This window comes from Eptesicus fuscus, chromosome 6 (assembly GCF_027574615.1).
Source record: "Eptesicus fuscus isolate TK198812 chromosome 6, DD_ASM_mEF_20220401, whole genome shotgun sequence".
NCBI classification, from domain to species: Eukaryota; Metazoa; Chordata; class Mammalia; order Chiroptera; family Vespertilionidae; genus Eptesicus; species Eptesicus fuscus.
The window spans coordinates 15,780,451-15,802,383 of NC_072478.1; the positions used below are offsets into that span (position 1 = coordinate 15,780,451).

Consider the following 21,933-nt stretch of genomic DNA (forward strand, 5'->3'; position numbering starts at 1 on the left):
GCGTGGCCTCCGGCAAGGGCGTGTTCAGAGTGATAAAGTGGGGGCGTGGCCTGCCATGGGGCGGGGAGACGCGGAAGCCGGTGGTAGCCGAAGCAGAAAATCTGGGCTAGGCCCAGCCGGCGATTCCATCCTCTCAGTCCCTGTCCCCACCGAGCAACCCCTAGGCCATGGACGCAGCAGAGCCGGGTAGGCGGTCCGGGATACGGGATCCAAGAGGGGCAGGAGCCATACCCGCTTCCTAAAGTGAGGGCCTATGGTTGTCCCTCTCTGTCCATAGAGCAGGGACAGGAGTTCCTGAATGGGGAGGACGCCGGGGATCCTCCATTGTGGGCACCGGCCCCCGCAAGCCGAGAGGGGCCCGGGACACCAGTCCCTGACCCCCTCCCCCTTTGGAGTCTTCACCCCGGATGCCTCGTTGAAGGGGCCCAGGAAGGGGAAGTGGCTGCTTCTGCTTTTGATATTTGTGATGGGGGCAGGGTGCAACAACCGCGGATGGAGAGGGGAAAGGGCGACCGCGCAGCAGGATCCCCACCCGCTGCTCCATAGCCCCGGGAGGAGCAATGCTGATGGGGCCTCCAGAAGAAGGGCGGGAGAAGCTGTCGCAGAAATGTAGCAAGTTTCCGCTTGTTTGGGGGGCTGTCGTTTGTGTCTCTCTGTGCATGTTGAGTGTCAGTCATTCAGTCTTTATGGCCCTGATGGCTCAGTCTGCCAGGGTTTCTGCCACAGCTCTCTGCCTGTCTGTCCCACGTGTATTTCCATCTGTCTGGCCTGAGTTCCATGTGGCTCCATTGCCAAGCTGGCTCTCGCCCCTGGGGACAGTGTGACTGCATCTGGGGCATCTGTGTTGTCTCGTTGCCTCTGAGCCTGTGTGTTTGTGGCTGTCTCTGCTCTCTGTGTTGGGTTGTGCCTGAGTCCATCTGCCTGGCCAAAGTCAGCCCCACCCACCCAAGCCCATCCTCCCTCCATTCCAGCTCAGACACCCACCTCATCCCACACTCCCCACAGAACCAGAACTTTCCTTCTGTCTTGCTCCTCTTTCTTTCTCTCTCCCACCCTCCAAACAGCCAGCCGAGGTGCTGTGGACTAGGAAGGCTTCGTGTACCCATATATGACCCCCCCCCCTCCCTTTTAGGGCTTCCCCCGGCTCCTGAGAGCAGGAAGAGGTACAGTGACATCTTTCGGAGCCTGGACAACCTTGAAATTTCACTGGGGAACGCGTGAGTCTGAGCCTGGGTCGCCCCCAAATCCTGCCAAGATCTCCAAAACACCCAAAATTCACCCTCCCCAAATCCACTGGAAATCCCTATAGTGGTCCTAGAACCCCTACATATCCTTCTGGTGACCTCTTACAACATTTGAGACCCCTATAATCCCACTCTCTGAATCCCAAAGTTACCTGTAAACCATCAAACTCTGTCTCAAGTCTCATAAAAAAGCTCACCTGGCTGTCCCCCAAAATCCCATCCCTTAGACCTCCCAGATACAAGAGATGTCACTGAGGTGGTATTCAGGACCATCAGCCAAAATTCCCTGGGATCCTCAGCACCCCTGAGCGGGACAGCCTGGGTGGAGGGTGGTATCCTGATACCCTTACCTCCCAGGACCCTTGAGATGCTGGCTGGAGACCCTATACTTACAGGAGATCCAGAGCCTGACAAGACCCCCACAGCCACTGTGGTGAGAGATGGAGCCAAGGGGGGCAGGGAGGAGGGGCCTCCAGGAGGAGGGGCTCTAAGGAGGGGGGCCCCTGCCCTGCATGTTCCTGAATGCTGTCTCCCTCCCCCTCAGACCAGTGAAACCAGCCATTGGAGTGGCCCCTCCCCAGAGGGTCCTGCACCCCTTACAGGTAGGGGGTTTTGAGGCCAGGAGGTGGGGGCAGAAAGAAGTTCTTCCCTTAAGTCATCACCAACTGCCTGTCCTGTGCACCTGGGACACTGCAGTGCACAGAGCAGATGTGAGCCCCTGCCCTCAGGGAGCCCCAGTCTGGGTGGAAAATCAGTGTAAAATTGCAAGTCATTGTAAAGGGTATTTTGGGGAGTCATAGGGTAGAATAAAGGTCACTGGTCAGGTCTTGAGGCTCAAGTGAGGTCAGGGTTTCAAGGGAGTTTAGGATTCAGAGGTCAGAGGTCCACCTGTCTGCCCAGGGGAGGAACTGGACTTGCGGCTCGTTCGGACCAAGGGTGGTGTGGACGCAGCCCTGGAGTATGCCAAGACCTGGAGCCGCTATGCGAAGGAGCTGCTGGCCTGGACCGAGAAGAGAGCCAGCCTTGGTGAGGGTCCTTCCACCGGCCCCAGGCTCCAGGCAGCTCCCACTCCCTGCCCAGCTCAGACCTTTGCTGTCTCCCCCCAGAGCTAGATTTTACCAAAAGCATTATGAAGATCGCCGAGGCTGGCAAGGTGTCAATCCACCAGCAGGTAACCATGACCAGCCCCCCCTTCCCCTCTGCCCCCAGCCCAAACCCTTCAGAAAGAACCCCAGCCCAACCCCACCCCTAGATCCTCAGCATCTTCCAACACCCCCACCCCAGAGCCACATGCCACTGCAATACATCTACGCCCTGTTTCTGGAGCACGACCTCAGTCTGGGAGCCCTGGCCATGGAGACAGTGGCCCAGCAGAAAAGAGACTACTACCAGGTGAGGGATCCATGCTGCCCACGCACCATTCCATTCACTCCCCTCAGCGGAGGGCGCCGGCACCATCAGTGCTATTTTGCTGATGAGGAAGCTAAGGCCCATGGATGCTGAGGAACTTGCCCAAGGTTACCCAGCAGAGATTCAAACCAGGCTTCTTGTGCAATTGCAAAACTGCATTTGTTTGTTGGTGGGGCGCAAGGTGAGGTGCTGAGTGTTCCCAGGAAGAGTCTCTTGGCATCTCTGGATCAAGGCAGAAAGGATGAGGTGACCACTAAGTCTTCTTGGGACACAGAGTGGGGGTGAGCAAGTCTGGGTGAGAAGACCCTCTGGGAGCCTGCAGACCCTGAAAAGGGTCCAGAGGGTGAAAGGCACCTGGCCTCGGGGAATGGAAGGACCAGTGGCCCTGAGGCAGCATCCCCGTCCCCCATCATTGCCAGCCCCTGGCCGCCAAACGGACTGAGATTGAGAAGTGGCGGAAGGAGTTCAAGGAGCAGTGGATGAAAGAGCAGAAGCGGATGGTGAGGCCCGGGTGGGTGAGGGTGGGTGAGGGTGGGTGAGGGTGAGCTAGGGAAGGAGCGGAAGGGCCCTGACTGTGCTCCTGCCCTTCCCCCAGAACGAAGCGGTGCAGGCACTGCGGAGAGCCCAGCTCCAGTATGTGCAGCGCAGCGAGGACCTGAGGGTGCGCTCCCAGGCATCCTCGGAGGACCCAGCCCCCCAGGCCCCACTGGCACCCAGCAAACAGCAAGAGCGGCGGCGGCGCTCCCGAGAGGAGGCCCAGGCCAAGGTGGTGACCCTGCCCCCTAGGCCCCTCGTGCTTCGGTGCTCCCCACCCACGCTGTCCCCCACCTGTACCCCCGGCCTTGCTTTCTCCAGGCGCAGGAGGCAGAGGCATTGTACCAGGCCTGCGTCCGGGAGGCCAATGCGCGGCAGCAGGACTTAGAGGCCACCAAGCAGCGAATCGTGTCACACATACGCAAGCTGGTGCTGCAGGGGGACGAAGTGATGAGGCGGGTGAGACCCTACCCCAAGCTGAGCGCCCCTCCCTCCTGCTCTCCCTAAACTGCCTCCAGGATACCAGGACTCACTCCATCTCCCTGGGTAGCCAGTCCCTGCCTCAGACCCTGAATGCACCTCTGCCTAGGCCCCACTCCTGTGGGGTCCTGCCCCCAGGATGACCCTGACCAGCCACCCCCCTCCCCTCAGTAACACCCTCATCCCTAGGCTGCCTCCCACTGTCTAACTCCACGCCCCCTCTCTCATATGTGGTCTCCACCTGGCAGGTGACCCTGGGACTGTTCCGGCTTCGAGGGGCGCAAGCAGAGCGTGGTCCCCGCGCCTTTGCCGCCCTGGCCGAGTGCTGCGCGCCCTTCGAGCCTGGCCAGCGCTACCAGGAGTTCGTGCGGACACTGCGGCCAGAGGCCCCGCCACCCCCGCCACCTGCCTTCTCCTTCCAGGAGTTTGTTCCCACCCCGCACAGGTGGGCCCCTAGGAGCAGAGTCAGGAAGGAGCCCAGACATGGTGCCCGCTGTTGGCATCATGGGCTGAGAACTCGGGGTCAAAGAACTCAAAGCCTCAGTACTCGGGTTTAGTACCCAAGGCTCTCATCTGGGCAGCGGGGGCTGTCCCAGGCCTGGGAGGGTCAGGACTTTAAGACTGCTGCACTGGCCACAATGCGCATACACCTCGGGGCTTGCAGACCCTAGTACTTGGAGTTGGATCCAAGATGCGGGGCCTGGGTGCTGTCACCCTGGCCAGTGTCCTCGTTCTCAGAGCCCTCAAACCTGTCCTCCCAGCTCCCCTCTGGACACAAAGAAGAAGCTCTCCGGTCCCCCACCTCCACGGTTGGATGAGAGTGCCGCTGAGCCAGGCCCTTGGGAGGACACAGGCGTCGGCTGGCAGGGTGAGTGCAGGGAGGAGTGGGGAGGAGTGGTGCTGGGGAGGGTCGTCCTCATTGACCTCTCCCCTCCTAGGGACTCCGGGCCCCACTCCAGGCAGCGACGTGGACAGCGTGGGCGGTGGCAGCGAGTCTCGATCCCTGGACTCTCCCACTTCCAGCCCAGGTGGGGCCAGGACCTGGCCCTGACCCACTCCTAACTCTGACCCTCCTCCAGCCCTGGCCAGGCTCTGACCTTTCATCTCTAACTTACCCTTCGATCTTTAACCTACCCACACTCCTGACCTATTTCTTCAGCCTCTGACCTGTCTGACCCCCCACATACACACCTTCAACCCTTTCCCCAAGGATAGCTGTGGGTGGTTCTGAAAGGCCTGAAAACTAGGAAAGCCTGCTTAGCTTTGGAACTTCTCCGTGACCCCTATGACCCCGACCTCTGGGACCCTCTGACTGCAGGCCCTGGTACAAGGCGGCTGGTGAAGGTCTCATCCACAGGCACTGAGTCTTCAGATGACTTTGAGGAGCGAGACCCTGGTAAGGCTGGAAGCAGGTGGGCAGGACGGGGGCAGGGATGGACCAGGCCCCCTAACCCTGTTTTCCCACAGACCTGGGAGACGGGCTTGAGAATGGGTCCGGCAGCCCCTTCAGGAAGTGGACGCTCTCCAACGCAGCCCAGACTCACCGGCTGCGGCGGCTGAGGGGCCCAGCCAAGTGCCGAGAGTGTGAGGCCTTCATGGTCAGCGGGACCGAATGTGAGGAGGTGTGGCCCGGGCCAATGACCGGCTCTCTGCTGACCCCACTGACCTCCCTGAGCCCCAGGCACCTCCATGACCTGATATTCCTGTGCCCTTCCCGCCCCTGAGACCAGCCCTGATCTATTGATTGCCCATGAGCTTCCCGTTCCCTAAGGATCCTTACAACCTTCGCTTCTGCTGACCCCCAGTGACCTCCCTATCTTTTTTTTTGGAAACTGTTCTTTCTTTATGCAAAACATTTTCTAAATTAATTTTTATTTGCTACCAATGAATTTGCTCCCCACCCCCAACCCCCAGTGCTTTCTGACCTGCCACAAGCGCTGCCTTGAGACTCTGCTGATCCTCTGTGGACACAGGCGGCTCCCAGCCCGGATATCCCTCTTCGGGGTCGACTTCCTGCAGTTGCCCAGGGACTTCCCGGAGGAGGTGCCCTTTGTAGTCACCAGGTGCACGGCTGAGATAGAACAGCGCGCTCTGGGTGTGCAGGTGCGACCTTGACCCTTGACCTTTGACCATCCCCAGCAATGGCCTGGCCCTCTCCAGGGCTGGATTACTACCCAGGAGTTTCTTTCCCACACTACCCTACAGGGCATTTATCGGGTCAGCGGGTCCCGGGTCCGCGTAGAACGGCTGTGTCAGGCTTTCGAGAATGGCCGAGCGTTGGTGGACCTGTCTGGGAACTCACCTCATGATGTCTCAACTGTGCTCAAGCGATTCCTCCAGGAGGTGGGTGCTCAGGGGACAGGGCAGGGCCAGCTGGGCAGGCTGAGGCTAAGGACCCTCTGCAGCCTACCCACACCCATGTTCCCCCTGCCATTCCACCCCCAGCTCACTGACCCCGTGGTCCCCTTCCACTTCTACGATGCCTTCATCTCTCTGGCTAAAACCCTGCATGCAAACCCCGGGCACGACTCTGAGACCCCAAGTCCCAGTCCTGAGGTTATTCGCTTGCTGAAGACCCTGTTGGTGCAGCTGCCTGACTCTAACTACAACACCCTGCGGCATCTGGTGGCTCATCTGTTCAGGTGTGCACTGTCCCTGACCTTGAAATGGATGTGACTACTGGACATGTGACTGCTGACCCCTGACACTGACCTCTGACCTTTGCATGTGTTTTCTGAGCTCTGAACCTTAATACATGACTTCTGACTTTCGGTGCCTACTCCCGCTCCCCATGGCTGGGCATAGAGCTGCTGGGCTCAAACCCCCGTGACTTGGGCAAGTAACCACTAGTCTGGCGTTCAGGTCCTACCCGGTAAGTGACAACTGGGCACTCTGTGCCTTTCCCTTCTCCTCGCCCCAGGGTGGCTGCACAGTTTGAGGAAAACAAGATGTCTGCCAACAACTTGGGCATTGTGTTTGGACCCACGCTGCTGCGGCCACCGGACGATCCTGGGGCAGCTGCCACCGGCTCTGTTCCCTGCCTCCTGGACTTCGGGCACCAGGCCCAGCTTGTCGAGTTCCTCATAGTGCACTATGAGCAGATCTTTGGGATGGACGAGCTCCCCCTGGCCACTGAGCTCCCACCTCAAGACCCCAGCCCAGCCCCTGGGCTCCTCACAACCAGCCCCCAGCCAGCACCCCCATACCCTGCCCCAGATCCCCTGCCCCCAACCTTACCCTCAGATTCAGATCCAGACCCTGAGCCCCACAGTGCCCTGGAGAAGCATCCCGAGGTCATGCCCTCCGAGGTAGGAACCAGCTGGGCCCACAGACGTGGGGAGGGTCCTTTCTCCATTTAATCTTCTCATTCACTCTCTCTCCTCCCTTCCTTGCCCTTTAAATTTTTCTTTTTCACTCCTTCCTTATGTACCCTGTGCTCATTCTAGAAGGAAAAGTGAGGAGTGGAATTGGGGAGGGGAGGGAGTGTTAATAATGGAGTGACAACAGGGTACAGCCCTGCAGAGGGTGACCATTCACACTTTCAACAGAATATTTATTTAACACCTATTATGTGCCAAGCATTGCTTTAGGCATTACATACACATCAGTGAGCAGAATATTCAAAGACCCTATTCTCTTGGTGCCTGCATTCTCATGGGAAAGAAACCAGCAATAAACAAGAAATATGATACAGAGTTAGTTATAGAGGATGTTACATGGTGACAAGTACTATAGAGAAAAGAAAGTAGCATAAGGTAAGGGATGTCAGGGACACGGAGGTGAGAGGTGATGGACAGCTTGTAGCAGTAAGTAGGATGGTGTGGGCAGGTCTCCTGGAGAAGGTGGATTCGAACAAAGACTGGGAGGATGTGAAGGAGAAATAAGCCAGGGAAGCTCAGGGTAAGTGTGTCCCAGGCAAAGGCCCTGAGGTGGGAGCATGCCTGGTGTGTTCAAGGCACAGCTCCGTGGTGTAATGAATGAAGGGAAGATGAGGCCAAAGAGGTCACCTACTATACGTGAGCACTTTACAGGCTTCCTGTCATTCTCGCCACAGCCCTGAGTGGTAGATACTGTTAGTGAGTTAGTTATATAGTGAAAACCATTTACAGATGAGACTCCTAGGGAGGTTTCCTGGTCCCTCAGGTTCTGCTACACCTGCCGTTCCTGAGCGCGCAGACCTCCTCCACTGCAGTCCCAAGCTGCGGAAGGGTTGCTGGTGAGCTGTGGGACTCTGAACTGGAATGACTCATAGAAAGAACTCCGGCTGCTATTAGCATTCAGCTAAAGGCAGAATAGTGAGACTGTGCAGCTAACCGGGCGTAGGTTGCAGAGAATAGAGCAGGAAGGAGCGTCACCTCATCCTAGCGTGGAGAGGGGTAAGTCACAGCCTGGCCTGGCCTCTGCTGGACAAGGGCGTTCCCGCCCTCAGAGCCCACAGTGGAGACCAATAGCACTGCTCCGCCCAGCAGGACAAGCAGGACACTGTTAGGGGCACCACATCGTCCCAGACACCAGAACTGCAAAGGAACTTGCATGTCCAGGAACAAACTCTCGGTTCTCCAAGAGCCTCAAAGAACTGGGATTTTATTGTTGGGGTCTTGGTCTTGGGTTTCTCCCTACAGATTCCAACTCCACAGAGTGACCAGAGAGAGGAAGTGGCCCAAGACACCAAAGATGAGAGAGGGGAAGGTGAGTGTGCTGGGAGTAAACCAGGAGTTCTGGGGGTACCCTGCCCAAGGTAGCTTGGCGGAGAGGTGACTCCCGGGAGGGATATCCAGAGGACTTAGTGATGCTCAGCAGTGACCACCCCATTCCACAGTGTCCAGCCAAGGCCCCGAGGACTCCCTCCTGGGGACGCAGTCCCGTGGCTACTTCAGCCGCCAGCCAGTGAAGTATCCCCGGGGGGGCGTGCGGCCTGTCACCCACCAGCTGTCCAGCTTGGCCCTGGTGGCTTTCAAACTGGGCGAGGAGACTCCAGTCACATCAGGGCCTCAAGGGAGCTTGCGGGGGAGGGGACCTGCTGCTGCCTCCCCTGAGGGCCACCCCCTGCGCCGCACCCCGCTGCCCAAGCATTTTGAGATCACCCAGGAGACAGCCCGGCTGCTCTCCAAGCTGCACAGAGAGGAGGTGCCCAAGGCCTCGGGCTGCCCGGACCCTCCGCCTGAGGATGAGGAAGTGGAGGAGCATCTCTGACCAAGGAGCCCAGGACTGAGGACGTAGACTCACTTCTCCCCAGGAGTTCACTGTTGGGGGATCTGGAGAGTTCCTATAAGGAAAAACTACACGGCCTGTGGGGAGACAAACCCTTTTGGGGACAGTGTACCAGGATCCCCCACTAGACACGGGATACTGCCAAGCATCAGGGCCACTCAGGTTCAGAGGTCACTCAGGGTCAATACTCAGGTTCAATACAGGTCACAGGATCCTTGGGGTCCACCCTAGTCTCTGACCCCTTGGACAGGGGCACCTTTGGCTACTCTGGTCGTGGCCACTTCCCCACCTCAGCCCTCTTCCTTAGCTGACCCCAAGTGACCTGCTTTTGGAGTGGGGGAGTGACAGCCAGATACGTCCCGGTCGTGCCTGGGGTCTGAGGGCCTCGGAATAAACTGTGTCCTTACGCCCTTCAGTGTCTTTCTTTGCCAGGTGAGGGCAGCAGCATTTGGCCCATTTCACCCATCGGGGAAACCAAGGCCTCCTTCCTTCGCGCACCTATAGGCAGTCAGGCCGGACGGGCACCGAGCTGAGTCATGCCACCCGGCCCTCGGGGAGCTCCGGATCCCGTCCTGCATAATCAAATATAACAAAGTGAAGATAACCGGGACAATGGGGCTGTGTGCTCTGGGCCGGGCTGCGGGAGCCCAGGGCCCAGGCAGGCCTGGGCCGGGCAGGGGGCAGCGCCGCCAGGGCGGGGAGGCGCGGGGGCGGGATTTCCAGAAACCTGAGCGCGGCGGGACCGCCAGCCGAGGAGGTCCGCAAAGTGCGGGGGGCCGCGGCGCCGCGCATCTCCCGCGGTGGGGCGGGGGTCCGGGCCGTGGGGCCTGGTCGGATCAGGGCGGGGCCTGGAGCTCGGCGGCGGATTGGACGCGAGGGAGCGGGGTTGGCCCGGGACGGGGGTGCGGACCCTGGGACCACCCGGAGCTGAGCCCGGGCGGCGCGAGGTCACGGCGGGAATTCTCCAGCCGCGGGTGACTCAGCCGCCCCCAAAGCCCGAAACTGCGGGCGCGCGAGGTGTGCGGGGACGGGGCGGGGGTCCCGCGCCGGAAGTGGAGAAGGGCCGCGAGGCGGGAGGAAATGGGGGACCGCGGTTCCGGGCGACCCTGTGCTCGCCGGGCTGCGGAGGCGGGTTGCCCCCAGGTGGCGGGGGCAGGGCGGGGGCGGGGCGCCGGGGATGGGCCGGGACCGGCTGGGACAGGACCGTGAGGGCGGGACCCCGCCTCCCGCGCTCTGTGCCGCCCGGGCTGAGCGCACTCCAACTCTGCGCTCCCTGCGCGGTCGCTGGGCCATGGGTCCCCGATCCGGCCCTCCCCCCTGCGAGGCCGCCCGGTCTGCGGCGTGAAGGACCGCCTAGGTGAGGCCGGCACGGACGGGGCGGGGGGCCCGGGTCCCTGGGAGGGTGTGGCGCCTGCCCGCGGGCCCCAGGTGCCGCCCCCTTCTCCCCGCACCCTCCTCCTAAGCCCGGGCGCCCCGGAGAGCCCCGCCAGCTGCGCGCTTCTCCGCGGAGGCCACCGGAGTCCCGCGTCCCCCCGAACGGCCTGCTGCCCCGCCCGCTCCGGTGGTGCTCTCGTCCAAAGCCCTTCGCCCAACGCCCGGGCTGTCCCCTCGGGCCTCCCGTCACCTCCAGGCCCCAGCACCACCGCCTGCAGGGCCCCGGCAGAGGCCCCACCCCGCGCACATGCCCCTGGGCTCTGCTCTCTGACGTGACCCCGACCCTGAACTTACCCTCCCTCCCCACCTTCACAGCTCACCCCTTTGTCCTGCCCTAACCCAACCTCCCCAACCAGAACAGATTGGACCCAGATTGGTGGATCGTAGGCCGATGGGTTTTGTTTTGTTCCTTTAGATTACAAAACAAAACCAACCCCGGGGGAAAACACACAAACCCAGCCAGTTGTTTGATTTGGGAGGTAACTTTTGTAAGCCTTTTTCTTTCTTTCTTTCTTTTTTTCTTTTTTTTTTTCTCTTCTTTTTAATTTTTTTTATTTTTTGGTTTTTTGTTAACTCTCACCCGAGGACATTTTCGAGAGAGTGTAAGGGAGGGGGAGAGACACAGAGAGAGAAACATTGATGTGAGAGAGACACATCAGTTGGTTGCCTCCGGCTCACGCTCTGACCCGGGATGGAGCCTGCACCCTAGGTGAGGACCCTTGACCAGAATCAAACCCGGGACCCTTCAGTCCACAGGCCGACGCTCTATCCAGTGAGCTAAGCCAGAGAAGGCTGTCAGAGTCTTATTTGTAAATAAGCAACAACTGTCCCACCAGCACCCCACAACCCACGGGGCTTGCTTTTCTAGAACGCTCTGGTCCCCCAAACACCACTTGGCCCGGAGGCCTTTGGGGTTGAGAGCTCTGGCCTTGTCCCGATCCCCGCCCTCTGTGTGCGGCTCCTTTCTGTGTCCTCCCAGCAAGTGCCGCCCGCAGCGACCCTCTCCTCTGCCCCCAGATGGTCACCATGGGCCAGTGCTACTACAACGAGACCATCGGCTTCTTCTACAACAACAGCGGCAAGGAGCTGAGCTCCCGCTGGCGGCCTAAGGACGTGGTGGTGGTGGCCCTGGGCCTGACGGTCAGCGTGCTGGTGCTGCTGACCAACCTGCTGATCATCGCGGCCATCGCCTCGAACCGTCGCTTCCACCAGCCCATTTACTACCTGCTCGGCAACCTGGCCGCGGCTGACCTCTTTGCCGGCGTGGCCTACCTCTTCCTCATGTTTCACACCGGCCCGCGCACAGCCCGGCTCTCGCTCCAGGGCTGGTTCGTGCGGCAGGGTCTGCTGGACACGAGCCTCACGGCATCGGTGGCCACACTGCTGGCCATCGCCGTGGAGCGGCACCGCAGCGTGATGGCCGTGCAGCTGCACAGCCGCCTGCCGCGTGGCCGCGTCGTCCTGCTCATTGTGGGAGTGTGGGTAGCCGCGCTGGGCCTGGGGCTGCTGCCCGCCCACTCCTGGCACTGCCTCTGTGCCCTGGACAGCTGCTCGCGCATGGCCCCCCTGCTCAGCCGCTCCTACCTGGCGGTCTGGGCCCTGTCCAGCCTGCTCGTCTTCCTGCTCATGGTGGCTGTCTACACCCGCATATTCTTCTACGTTCGTCGGCGGGTGCAGCGCATGGCGGAGCATGTGAGCTGCCACCCCCGTTACCGGGAGACCACGCTCAGCCTGGTCAAGACTGTTGTCATCATCCTGGGTGAGTGGGACCCCACTTTCCCCCAACTCCTCCAAGACCTGATGGAGGAGTGTGATGGGAGGAGATGACTTGGGTGGGGAAGGTTCTCCAAGGAGGTGATACCTGAGCAGAGATCTAATGGCTAGAGAAGGGAACAGAGTTCAGGCAGAAGGAACAGAGAGCCCCAGGCAGGACCGGGCAGCAATTCCAGAGAGGAGAGCAGGTCCGCACAGCCTCCGAGGGCAGAGGTCGGAGTCAGATTTTGTTCTGAATTCCTTAAGAGGGTTTAGCAGGGAGTAACGTGGTCACTGGCTGTTGCAATGTAGGATGGTCTGGGTGGGGGAGGCAGCAAGAGGCCTTCCCATGAGGATATACCCCACACACACACACACACACACACAAACACACGAGAACAGGGAGTGACTCTTCCAATGATCTCCTCCCCCCACGGAGTAACTGGCCTGTCCCACAGTGATCTCTTTTCCCCACCGAACAGATCTCCATGTAGAAATGTCCAGAGCTCTGGCCACAGTGCACCAATTAAGAAAGGTGTCCCTTCTGGCAGAGAAGTCAGATAAAGAGACCCTTCTTAGCAATTCTGCCCCATCGCTCTGCCAGGCCAGCAAGACAGGCCTCCCTTGCCCTGCACGCCACAGCTGTTGTCCAAGCTCTGGACCCCCCCCCTCCAGCCCTGAGCTTGGAGCTGTGGGTCACCTTGGGCTCCATCCCGCAGGGGCGTTCGTGGTTTGTTGGACGCCGGGCCAGGTGGTGCTGCTCCTTGACGGTCTGGACTGCAAGTCTTGCAACGTCCTGGCTGTGGAGAAGTATTTCCTACTCTTGGCCGAGGCCAACTCCCTGGTCAACGCTGTGGTGTACTCCTGCCGCGATGCTGAGATGCGCCGCACCTTCCGCCGCCTCCTCTGCTGTCTGTGCCTCCGCCGGTCCGCCCAGGAGTCTGCCCACTACACATCCTCCGCCCGAACAGGCGCCAGCACTCGCATCATGCTTCCTGAGAATGGCCACCCCCTGATGGATTCCACCCTTTAGCCAACCTTGGACTTCAGTGGGATGCAGCAAGTGCCAGATCGCACCCCTGACCGCTTGTGGATGTGCCTGGTTCGACTCAATTTGAAGGACAGAATTAAAGGCAGACCCTCGGTCTGGATGCCAGACCTCCGCAGACACACACAACTCTGCCTGCTCCAGGGCCTGGGGGTATGTGGTCATCTCCAGGTGCCCAGGAGAGTGTCCGATGGGGTACCGGAACTGGCTCTTCCATCATCTCAGGTTGTGGGCTTTTTAACAGACATTTTCCTGTTTTGCTGCACATCCCTGGTAAACCCTGTGGATTGCTTCCTTGTCCGTGGCGGTGTGTGTTAAAGGTCGGCGAGATGAGGACTCTCGGGCCCTGACTCCCAAAAGTAATAAGGACGGATCATGGAGGCACCATCCGCCTGAGGCTGATTCTTCAGGGGCACAGAGTCTGTGGCCCCGTGAAGCCTCCGGGCTTGCCCGTCCCCATTAGACTTGAGGGTATCCACAAGGAGGACATATTAAGGAGTAAACTTTTATTTTTCCTCGGAGGTCTCCAACGCACTTTGTGTCATCAGCTCAGTCTGTCACTTTGTCCCAGAATTGTCCATCTCAGCTGTAGCCTGGCAGGCATCCTTCAGCAGGGCCTCTCCGCAGCCCTGTTCTCATTGCCCTTCAGACTCTGGCTGGCTGTTCCTCCATCTCTCTTGGAGACTTAGATCTGTTCCCTCTTGTCTGTCTTCTCCACTTGTTCCCTGGCCTCCACCTTGCCACCTGCCTGTCTTCATCCTCTGGAGCTGAGTAGTTCATGGGCCATGTGAGTCCTCTCTTTCCCGCCTGCCCTTTCGTCCCAGGCCAGGTTCACAGTCATGTGTGTCCATCCCATTGCACACTACACACCCACAGGCCAGGGTAGTGGGATCCCTGGAGCAGGGTGCAAGATCTGAGTGTTGCCATTTCGCAAGCTCCCCTGATGCCTGGCACACGGGGAAGCACTTGAGGTGCATTATTGAACCATCACCTGCAGGGATTACACTTATTTTCGTGGGAGGACCGTGGTTTGAGAGGTTGAGATCTGGCCCGTGGTTCCACAGCTTTGAAAGGACACCGAGATGCATGCAGGGACTAGAGAGGCCCCTGGGGAAGGAGCTTCTGATTCCCACAAAGTGTGGAATTGGTCACAAGCTCAGCCTGGCTTTTCCCACCTCACCCCACAGCCCCCAACGGCGTCAGACATACCAGACTCCTGACGATGAGCCCCATCTCAGATGTTCATAGTGTAGACCAGGATCTGGATGCTCTGCTTGCAACTAAGGAGGAGATAGGGTTATGTCCCTACTTCAGGTTCACACACAGAATAACAGCCGATTTGGAAAGCAGGCCTCCCACCAGAGGCCCAGTTCTTAAGCTACTAATGTACGCATTGCCAAAGAACCAAAAACATCTAGGTCCTTCTACATTAAATGGGGCTGGGCTTCCCTTTGGGGAAACTCCCAGCCCTAAGGTAGCTTTGTGAGGAGGCAAGAATGAACTGGGGTGCTGGGTACTTCTCCAGGGTCCAAAGTGGGCAGCATAGGGCCTGGGGCCTGCAACTCCAGAGGTGACGGCCACGAAAGATGCCGTCTTTGCCTCCACGGAGCTCTGGGCTTGTTGGGTAGACGTGTCATTTTGGGGGCCGAGGCAGCCAACCAATTCCTAGGACCTCCAGACAGCTCTGTGCTTCACCGGCTGAGCATCCTCCGGGTTCTCACTCACAATCCTCGAGTCTCCTTTGGGATTTCGTCCCCCCAGTTTTCCCTCTCTTGCAGGTCTCTATTCTCTACGGGGTGACTTCCAAGTTTTTGTCTCTGCTGGCCTTTGAAGCTTTCAAACACCCATCCCCTCACCCCATTCTCTGAGGGACGCCAAAGTTGCCCACTATTTTTAGGCCGCCTGTGCAAGAGCTGTGCTAGCCGCTGACCTTCCTGTGCAGGGCTTTCGCTCTCGATGGCGCCCACGGCCTAGTACTTCCTGTACGTTATTGGGGCCAAGTGTCAGCTCTCATCAGGAAGCTTTCGAGGTTGTTCTTACCCTGGCCCACATCACTCATTTCCATTCCCTGCCGCCTCTGTCAGGGGTTCCAATCACACCGGGTGGTACCTGCATTTCCTCTCCAGCAGCAATGGGAACCCTGCCCCAAGGGTTGGCATGAGGAGCTGCTGTCTTGGGGAGCACCACAGGGTAGGTCTTCTGGAAGTATCCATTCGTTAACCGTGTGGTAGCGTTTTCTAGACCTGGAATGCTGCAGAGCAAGAGAATGAATAAACAAGAGAGTGGTCACGCTCAAGCCAGACCTTGAAAGGTGAACAGAACCAACTTCTACAGCTGAGAAAACCACTCGGTTCTAACCTCCCAGCACCCTCGCCGCGCCCCTCCTGGGAAGGCGGATGGAGCTTTGAGGGCCAAGGGAAATCCTGAGAAGGAAGGGGTGCTGGGAGGGACAGTGGGTTGCTCTGAGATGTGTGCGACCCTGAGGAATAAGAGGCTCAGAGAGGAGGGCCTCTGAGGAGGAGCAAGGTCTCTGCAGAGGAGGTGCGAGAGGCGGAGATGTGGGGTAAGGGCCACCGGAGCGGGGCGGGGCCGGCATCGCCCTCTGGAGGAGGGTGGGGGAGGCGCCTTTGCAACCCCTGCGCTCTCCCGGCATGGCGCGGGCTGCTAGGGGGTCCGTGGGGGGGCCCACGCGGCTGCTCCGGGCTCGGCGGCTCCTCCTCGCGCCCTCCGGGCCGCCGCCAGGGCCCCCGCCGGCCCAGCTCGGGAGACTCCTGCGGCAGATCGTGGCCTCACCGACCGACCGACCCGAGCCTGGAGGAGGCGCAGGCCAGGTGCTGCGCGGCTCCGCTGGGGCCGGAGCCACCCCGAGTCCGGGCCAGGAAGGGGCGGGCCCAGCGGCCGGGTGGCTGGGGGTGAAACAGAGGGAGGGCCGGGGCGACAGCACGGGGTGCGTGTCTAAGCAGGGAGAGCAGGTGTGGGGGGCTGCAGGAGGATGAAAAAGGGGTTTATGGGGGTTAAAATGTAGCGGATTGAAAAGCTTATGGGGCTAAGCAGGGCGGGGGGAGGGGGTTTAGGAGATCGTCCAGGGGCGAGAGGGATGGGTTTAAGGGGAGCTCATGGATGGGGAGGCTTACGGTGAAAAGTGGTTTATGGAATTGTGAAGGGGTAAGAGGAATGTTGGGGTGTAAATAGATGGGATAGTGGGATTCATGAAGTGGGGAGTTTGGAGTGTAAGTAATGGAGAGTTGTGGAGAATGGGACTTGGGAATAAAGAGATGGGTGACTGACCAGGTGTGGGAACCATCAGGAAAAATGGTTACTCGGGGAGCTGGGTGGAAACAAAGGACCTCCCGCTTTCTTATTAATTTGGCAAATATTTATTAGATACTTTGTGCAGGGATACTGGCTTCTGGCAAAGTCCCAGTTCTCAAGCTCATGGTTTGAGAGAGAAAATAAATGCAAACAATTTAGGAGAGCCCAGCCGGTGTGGCTCAGTGGTTGAGCATCGATGCATTCACCAAGAGGTCACCTGTTCGGTTCCCAGCTGGGGCTCATGCCCAGGTTGTGGGCGCCATTCCCAGTGGGGGGCGTGCAAGAGGCGGCCAATCAGCAATGTTTCTATCCTTCTCCCTTCCTCTCTCTCAAATCAATAAAGACATTTTTTAAAAACCAGTGTACATTGTGAGAAAAGCTCTGAGGAAAGGGCTGGCATGCTGAGGGAAGCCAGGGGGAGCGAGCACAGCTCCTTCAGAGGCCCCAGGTGGGGACAGCGGGCAGAAAGCAGAGTGAGGGACTGGAGTCCCCAGCGGCGTTTGGAGGGAGGCTGGAACTGGATCACCCTAGGCCCTTGGTCAGCAAACTGCGGCTCGCGAGCCACATGCAGCTCTTTGGCCCCTTGAGTGTGGCTCTTCCACAAAATACCACGGCCTGGGCGACTCTATTTTGAAGAAGTGGCGTTAGAAGAAGTTTAAGTTTAAAAAATTTGGCTCTCAAAAGAAATTTCAGTCGTTGTACTGTTGATATTTGGCTCTGTTGACTAATGAGTTTGCCGACCACTGGGCTAGGCCTACAAGTCTCAAAGAGTTGGGGCTTTGTTTCAGCTGCAAGGGGAACATCACAGCAATTATAAGACCACTGTCCCACTTACCCCCACCCACCACTGCCAGCCAGCCAGGACTGGCAACGTCTCCTTCACAGGCAGCCACTGTGTTTGGGTTCTGCCCAAATTATCAGAGATGGGGAAGGACTGGAGTCCTTTTGGAGGATGAGGTCTTCTTAAATGAGAGCCTGTTTGGGGGAGGAGGATGGGCCCCGGGGGTGGAACCAAGGTCTGGTGGTGTGGACGGACCACAGTCAGTCCCTGGAGCCTTCCGTTGAGGAGGGTTTACAAAGCCCGCTGAGCAGTAGCCCTGGGCAGCCTCACCACCTCTATCTGGAGAGTTAGGGGTGTCACCCACCACCACTCCCACCACCACCACGTTTATTCGACTCGTTGAAGCATTGTGCTGGGCGCTAGAGAAGCCAAGGTAGCTAAGACAGTCCCTGCCCTCCTGACGCTCTCTGGAAAGTAGAGTGCGGGGGAGACTAATTTATAAATAGTTTTCATATCCGCGATATGCTGAGGAGACGTAATTCCTGGCGCGAAAGACTGGGCTGGGAGAGGGTGCCTTTGTGTGACGCCGTATTTGCTAGACGAGTCTGAGAGCAGGGACCGTGTTGTACTTTCCTTTGTATCCCAGGGCCTGGCACCTAGCATGCATAACGTTTTGTGGCTCTTAGATTCTGGAAGGATGAGCAGGAGCGGGGGGAGGGAGGAATGGCTCTTCACGGGCAGGAACCACAGAGGCAGTGCTCTGCGTGTTTGTGGAGTCACCTGTGTTCCTTTTTTTTTTTTTTTTTTAATATATTTTATTGATTTTTTTACAGAGAGGAAGGGAGAGGGATAGAGAGCCAGAAACATCGATGAGAGAGAGACATCGACCAGCTGCCTCCTGCACACCCCCTACCAGGGATGTGCCCGCATCCAATGCACATGCCCTTGACCGGAATCGAACCTGGGACCCTTTCAGTCCGCAGACCGACGCTGTATCCACCGAGCCAAACCGGTTTCGGCGCTACCTGTGTTCCTTTGCTTCTAGGTGGACAGTTGCGTGAGGAGTGAGCTCTGCCCAGCTGTGGCCTTCCTCACGAACCGTCACCCGCCTCAGCCCTGGGCTGCTGGCTTCTCTCTTGTAGCAATCTTTCGAGACTCCCCCAGATAGGCTTCAGAATAAAATAAAATGTATCAGTCACCTCTCCTTGAAGACAGCTCTTTCTCTCTTAAGGCTAAGAAAATGAAGAGTGGGATGTTATGCATGCTTGACAACATGACTCTGAGATATCTGGCTCCTGGTTCCTTTCTGTGGTAGAAAGACACCTGGGCTTTCATTTCGAGGCTTAGAAGCTTCAAGTCTGTCCTTCTTCGTTGGAGATAGCCTGTAGGTGAACTCAAGGCCCTAAAAGTCACCCAAGTCCAGACAATAACCTTTCATCCTCAGCTGAGCCACGTACTCCACTCGCGAGAACACAGCTGAGTGGGTCTTCTCCTCCAAGTAACTCTGCAGCCTGCTGGGTTGGGTCTCTCCTGGTCAGCTGACTGGGCAAGTGACACTTTGCAAGTCTTTCTGACCCTGCCCTCTCACAGGGTGCCTGCTGACCCCTTCATAGTCCCTGGAGTCAGTTTAGCTCAACTGGTTAGCAAGAAAGAATTTCTTTTTTTTTCTTTTTTAATATATTTCTTTATTGATTTCAGAGAGGAAGGGAGAGGGAGAGAGAGATAGAAACATCAATGATGAGAGAGAATCATGGATCGGCTGCCTTCTGCACGCCCCCTATTGGGGGTCGAGCCCACAACCCAGGCATGTGCCCTTGGCCGGAATCGAACCTGGGACCCTTCAGTCTGCAGGCCGACGCTCTATCCACTGAGCCAAACCGGCTAGGGCAAGAAAGAATTTCTCATCTCAGCTGTGAGGCCCTCTCAACCTGTTTTGTCACCATAAATGTGTTTTAAAAAGGAAAGCAGAAAAACTATACTATTTCTGTCTTCCAGTCAAGATGGCGACGTAGGTAAATTGCAGCATTGGCATCTTCCCACAACCACATCAAAATTACATCTAAACCACAAAACAACCATCGTTCAGACCTGCCTGAAATCTGGCTGAATGGAAGTCCTACAACTAGAGAATTAAAGAAGAAGCCAAACTGAGACTAGTAGGAAGGGCAGAGGTGAGGAACAGGCTGGTCCAATACCCACATGTGGCTTTTTTTTTTTTTTTTTTTAATTGGGAGGGATATCTTGGCTGCGGAGGTCTATGTGAGGAGCAAGGGTCCCAGCCCCACACCAGACCCCTCTGTCCAGGATTCCTGTGGCAGGAAGAGAAGTCCCCATAACTTCAGAGTGTAAAAACCAGTGGGGATTGTGGTTGAGTGACATGTAGGCTTCTGGAGTCCCAGGTGTTCCTCTTAAAGGGCTAGTGCACGAATTACTCAGACTCACTTCCTCTGAGCTCCAGTGCTGGGGCAGTAGCTTGAAAGGATCCAGGGACATACAGGAGGAACTAAATTGTCTGGCATCAAGGCAAGAACTGGGGGCAGCTTTCTCCCAGACAAAAGTGCTGGCAAAGGTCGTTGTTCCTAGGCTGAGACCTTCTCTGCCACAGAGCCAACTGGCAGTTGCCATATCTGAGTTTCCATCAACATGACTCACACTGTTCACCTGACCCTGGTGATTCCCCCAGACCTCACCCCACCTAATTTGCAGCCCCACCCAAGCTGTTTGCATATGAATAGCCTGTCCTGGCTTAGGCTTCAGTCTTTTCTAAAATCTCTCAAACAAGCAGCAGCTAACCTCAGCATGCCCTATATCTCTTAATAAGAGGCCCCAGGCTCAGTCTGCTTTGGTACACAGCTTGGCCTCTCCGGGGCACCTCCAAGCAGCCATCAGCAGATCACTCTGTAGCTCATTATAGTTAAACTAGTGTCCTGGTGCACAGATTCATGCACATTAAAAGGAAATTAATTAGAAGAAATATTTTAATATCTCTATTCGTCCTTTCTCTATAATAGAAATGTCAACCAAATTCACGATTGACAATGACAGATTGAAACACACATGTGCAATTGGCACCAGTGAGAGCTTTATATGTATCGCGCATGTGTGAGTCACCTTAGCCTTTTATATATATAGAATAAACTTGCTTAATTAGACCTGCTTTCTGATTTAGCTAAACTTTTTCCAGCCCAGTGAAGCAGCCCAACTCTTTCAGGTAATTGTCCACAACACAGCAGTAAATATCAACACGAAGCAGATTATTATTGATCGTGTAGGGAAAACAAAGGATAAAATATTTAACTGTAGCAGTGTTTGACTATATTCTGCACAGTGAGAAAACCTGAAGTCATTTTCAAGGTCCACCATTTCTTACTTCTTTTCAGTCAGGTCAAGTTTCTAAGCTTCCTAAATCTCTGGCTAATGAAAAGAAAACAGGATTCTACCGAGTCTCCTCTCTACCTACTCCAGGACTTCTGTGAGGATCAAATGAGATGAGGCACGGAAAATGCTTCACAGACATTTGGTTAAAGTGTGAAATGTTTCCACCTGGCTATAAAGCAAGTCATGTTCCTGGGCTGAAGAAATATCCAAGGAGGTTAATCATGGCTAGGGAGAGGAAGCCGGGCGTTGCTACCTGACGTCATTACCCAGAGCCCACAGCAACCGTTTACGGGCTGGGCTGGCTCTGGGCCACATTTTGCACCATGGGGTCTTGGCAGCATTGGTGCGATTTGGTGGGGTGCGATTTGGTGGGGTTCTGCAGTGGTGGCGGGGCCTGAGTCCCACTTGGGGGAAGCTGAGTGTTGGTTTGTCAGCGCCAGGTCCATGGTGCCATTTATTTTTAAATGGCCAGTGTGCGTCATAGAAGCTCCTGTGTTGAGCGTCTGCCCCCTGGTGGTCAGTGCGCATCATAGCTACAGGTCAGACGGATGGACACTTAGCCTTTTATATATATAGATAGTCTCGGGATAGTGAACTGTGTGTTGTTCTTGCTTCTGACTACACAGATAGTGGAAGGACATTGGGAACTTTGGGATGCACCATCTTAGTTTAGATTCAGCCCGAGTCAGCTGGAAACTTCCTGTGTGAGAGGTGATTAGTCTCCATGAATGATCGTCTGACCCTCTTAGGCCAGACCCTGAGCTCTTCCTGGAAAAGGGATAGTTCCACATCTTCTGGTTTGAACCTTTCACAGATCGTGTTCTTATTCATTCCTTGTATGGGACCAGTAAAACAGAAATTTTAATCTCATTTGCCAAGGATTGTCTGAATATTTTGCTCTTATAGGCACAGACTTTTAAAAATTATTGATTGATTGATTTGAGAGAGAGATTTGTTGTTCCACTTATTTATGCACTCATTGGTTGGTTCTCATATGTGTCCTGATGGGAGATTGAACCTGCAACCTTGGCGTATCAGGACAATGCTCCAACCAACGGAGCTACCCAGCCTGGGCACCTTAGTTTTTTATAATAATAATTTTTACAACCTTTTACAGTTTACATAGTCATTGCATTTGCTTCTCTCAGCTACCTTGATGAGGGGCATATGAGGGTTATCAGGCTGGGACTGAGAGCTCCTCTGTTAGGACTGTCAAACTCCAAAGGTCTTCCCTCCCCTCAGGGTCCTTGGCCAATGTTTGAGTCATGGGCCCTTTTTTGTCTGTTTGTCAATCGCCATCTGAAATTATTTTTCCATTGATTTTTATTTTTATTTTTATTTTTTTTTTT

General features: G+C 56.7%; 2 protein-coding genes across 2 annotated transcripts; both read left to right on the forward strand.

Moving 5' to 3' along the window:
- Positions 1-101: 101 nt before the first annotated feature.
- Positions 102-9,280, forward strand: GMIP (GEM interacting protein). Its single transcript, XM_008156345.3, has 21 exons — positions 102-186; positions 1,133-1,217; positions 1,602-1,677; positions 1,789-1,846; positions 2,145-2,270; positions 2,351-2,415; positions 2,529-2,636; positions 3,074-3,154; positions 3,250-3,420; positions 3,510-3,647; positions 3,917-4,113; positions 4,430-4,536; positions 4,607-4,696; positions 4,987-5,064; positions 5,136-5,290; positions 5,583-5,771; positions 5,874-6,011; positions 6,114-6,310; positions 6,589-6,976; positions 8,291-8,357; positions 8,488-9,280. Exons 1-21 carry the CDS (start codon positions 168-170, stop codon positions 8,859-8,861), a joined length of 2,907 nt encoding a protein of 968 aa, XP_008154567.2. The 5' UTR covers positions 102-167; the 3' UTR covers positions 8,862-9,280.
- A 775-nt stretch (positions 9,281-10,055) lies between these two features.
- LPAR2 (lysophosphatidic acid receptor 2) lies at positions 10,056-13,634 on the forward strand. Its single transcript, XM_008156347.3, has 3 exons — positions 10,056-10,236; positions 11,331-12,072; positions 12,785-13,634. The coding sequence occupies exons 2-3, from the start codon at positions 11,331-11,333 to the stop codon at positions 13,096-13,098; spliced, it is 1,056 nt and encodes a 351-aa protein (XP_008154569.2). The 5' UTR covers positions 10,056-10,236; the 3' UTR covers positions 13,099-13,634.
- Positions 13,635-21,933: the final 8,299 nt, after the last annotated feature.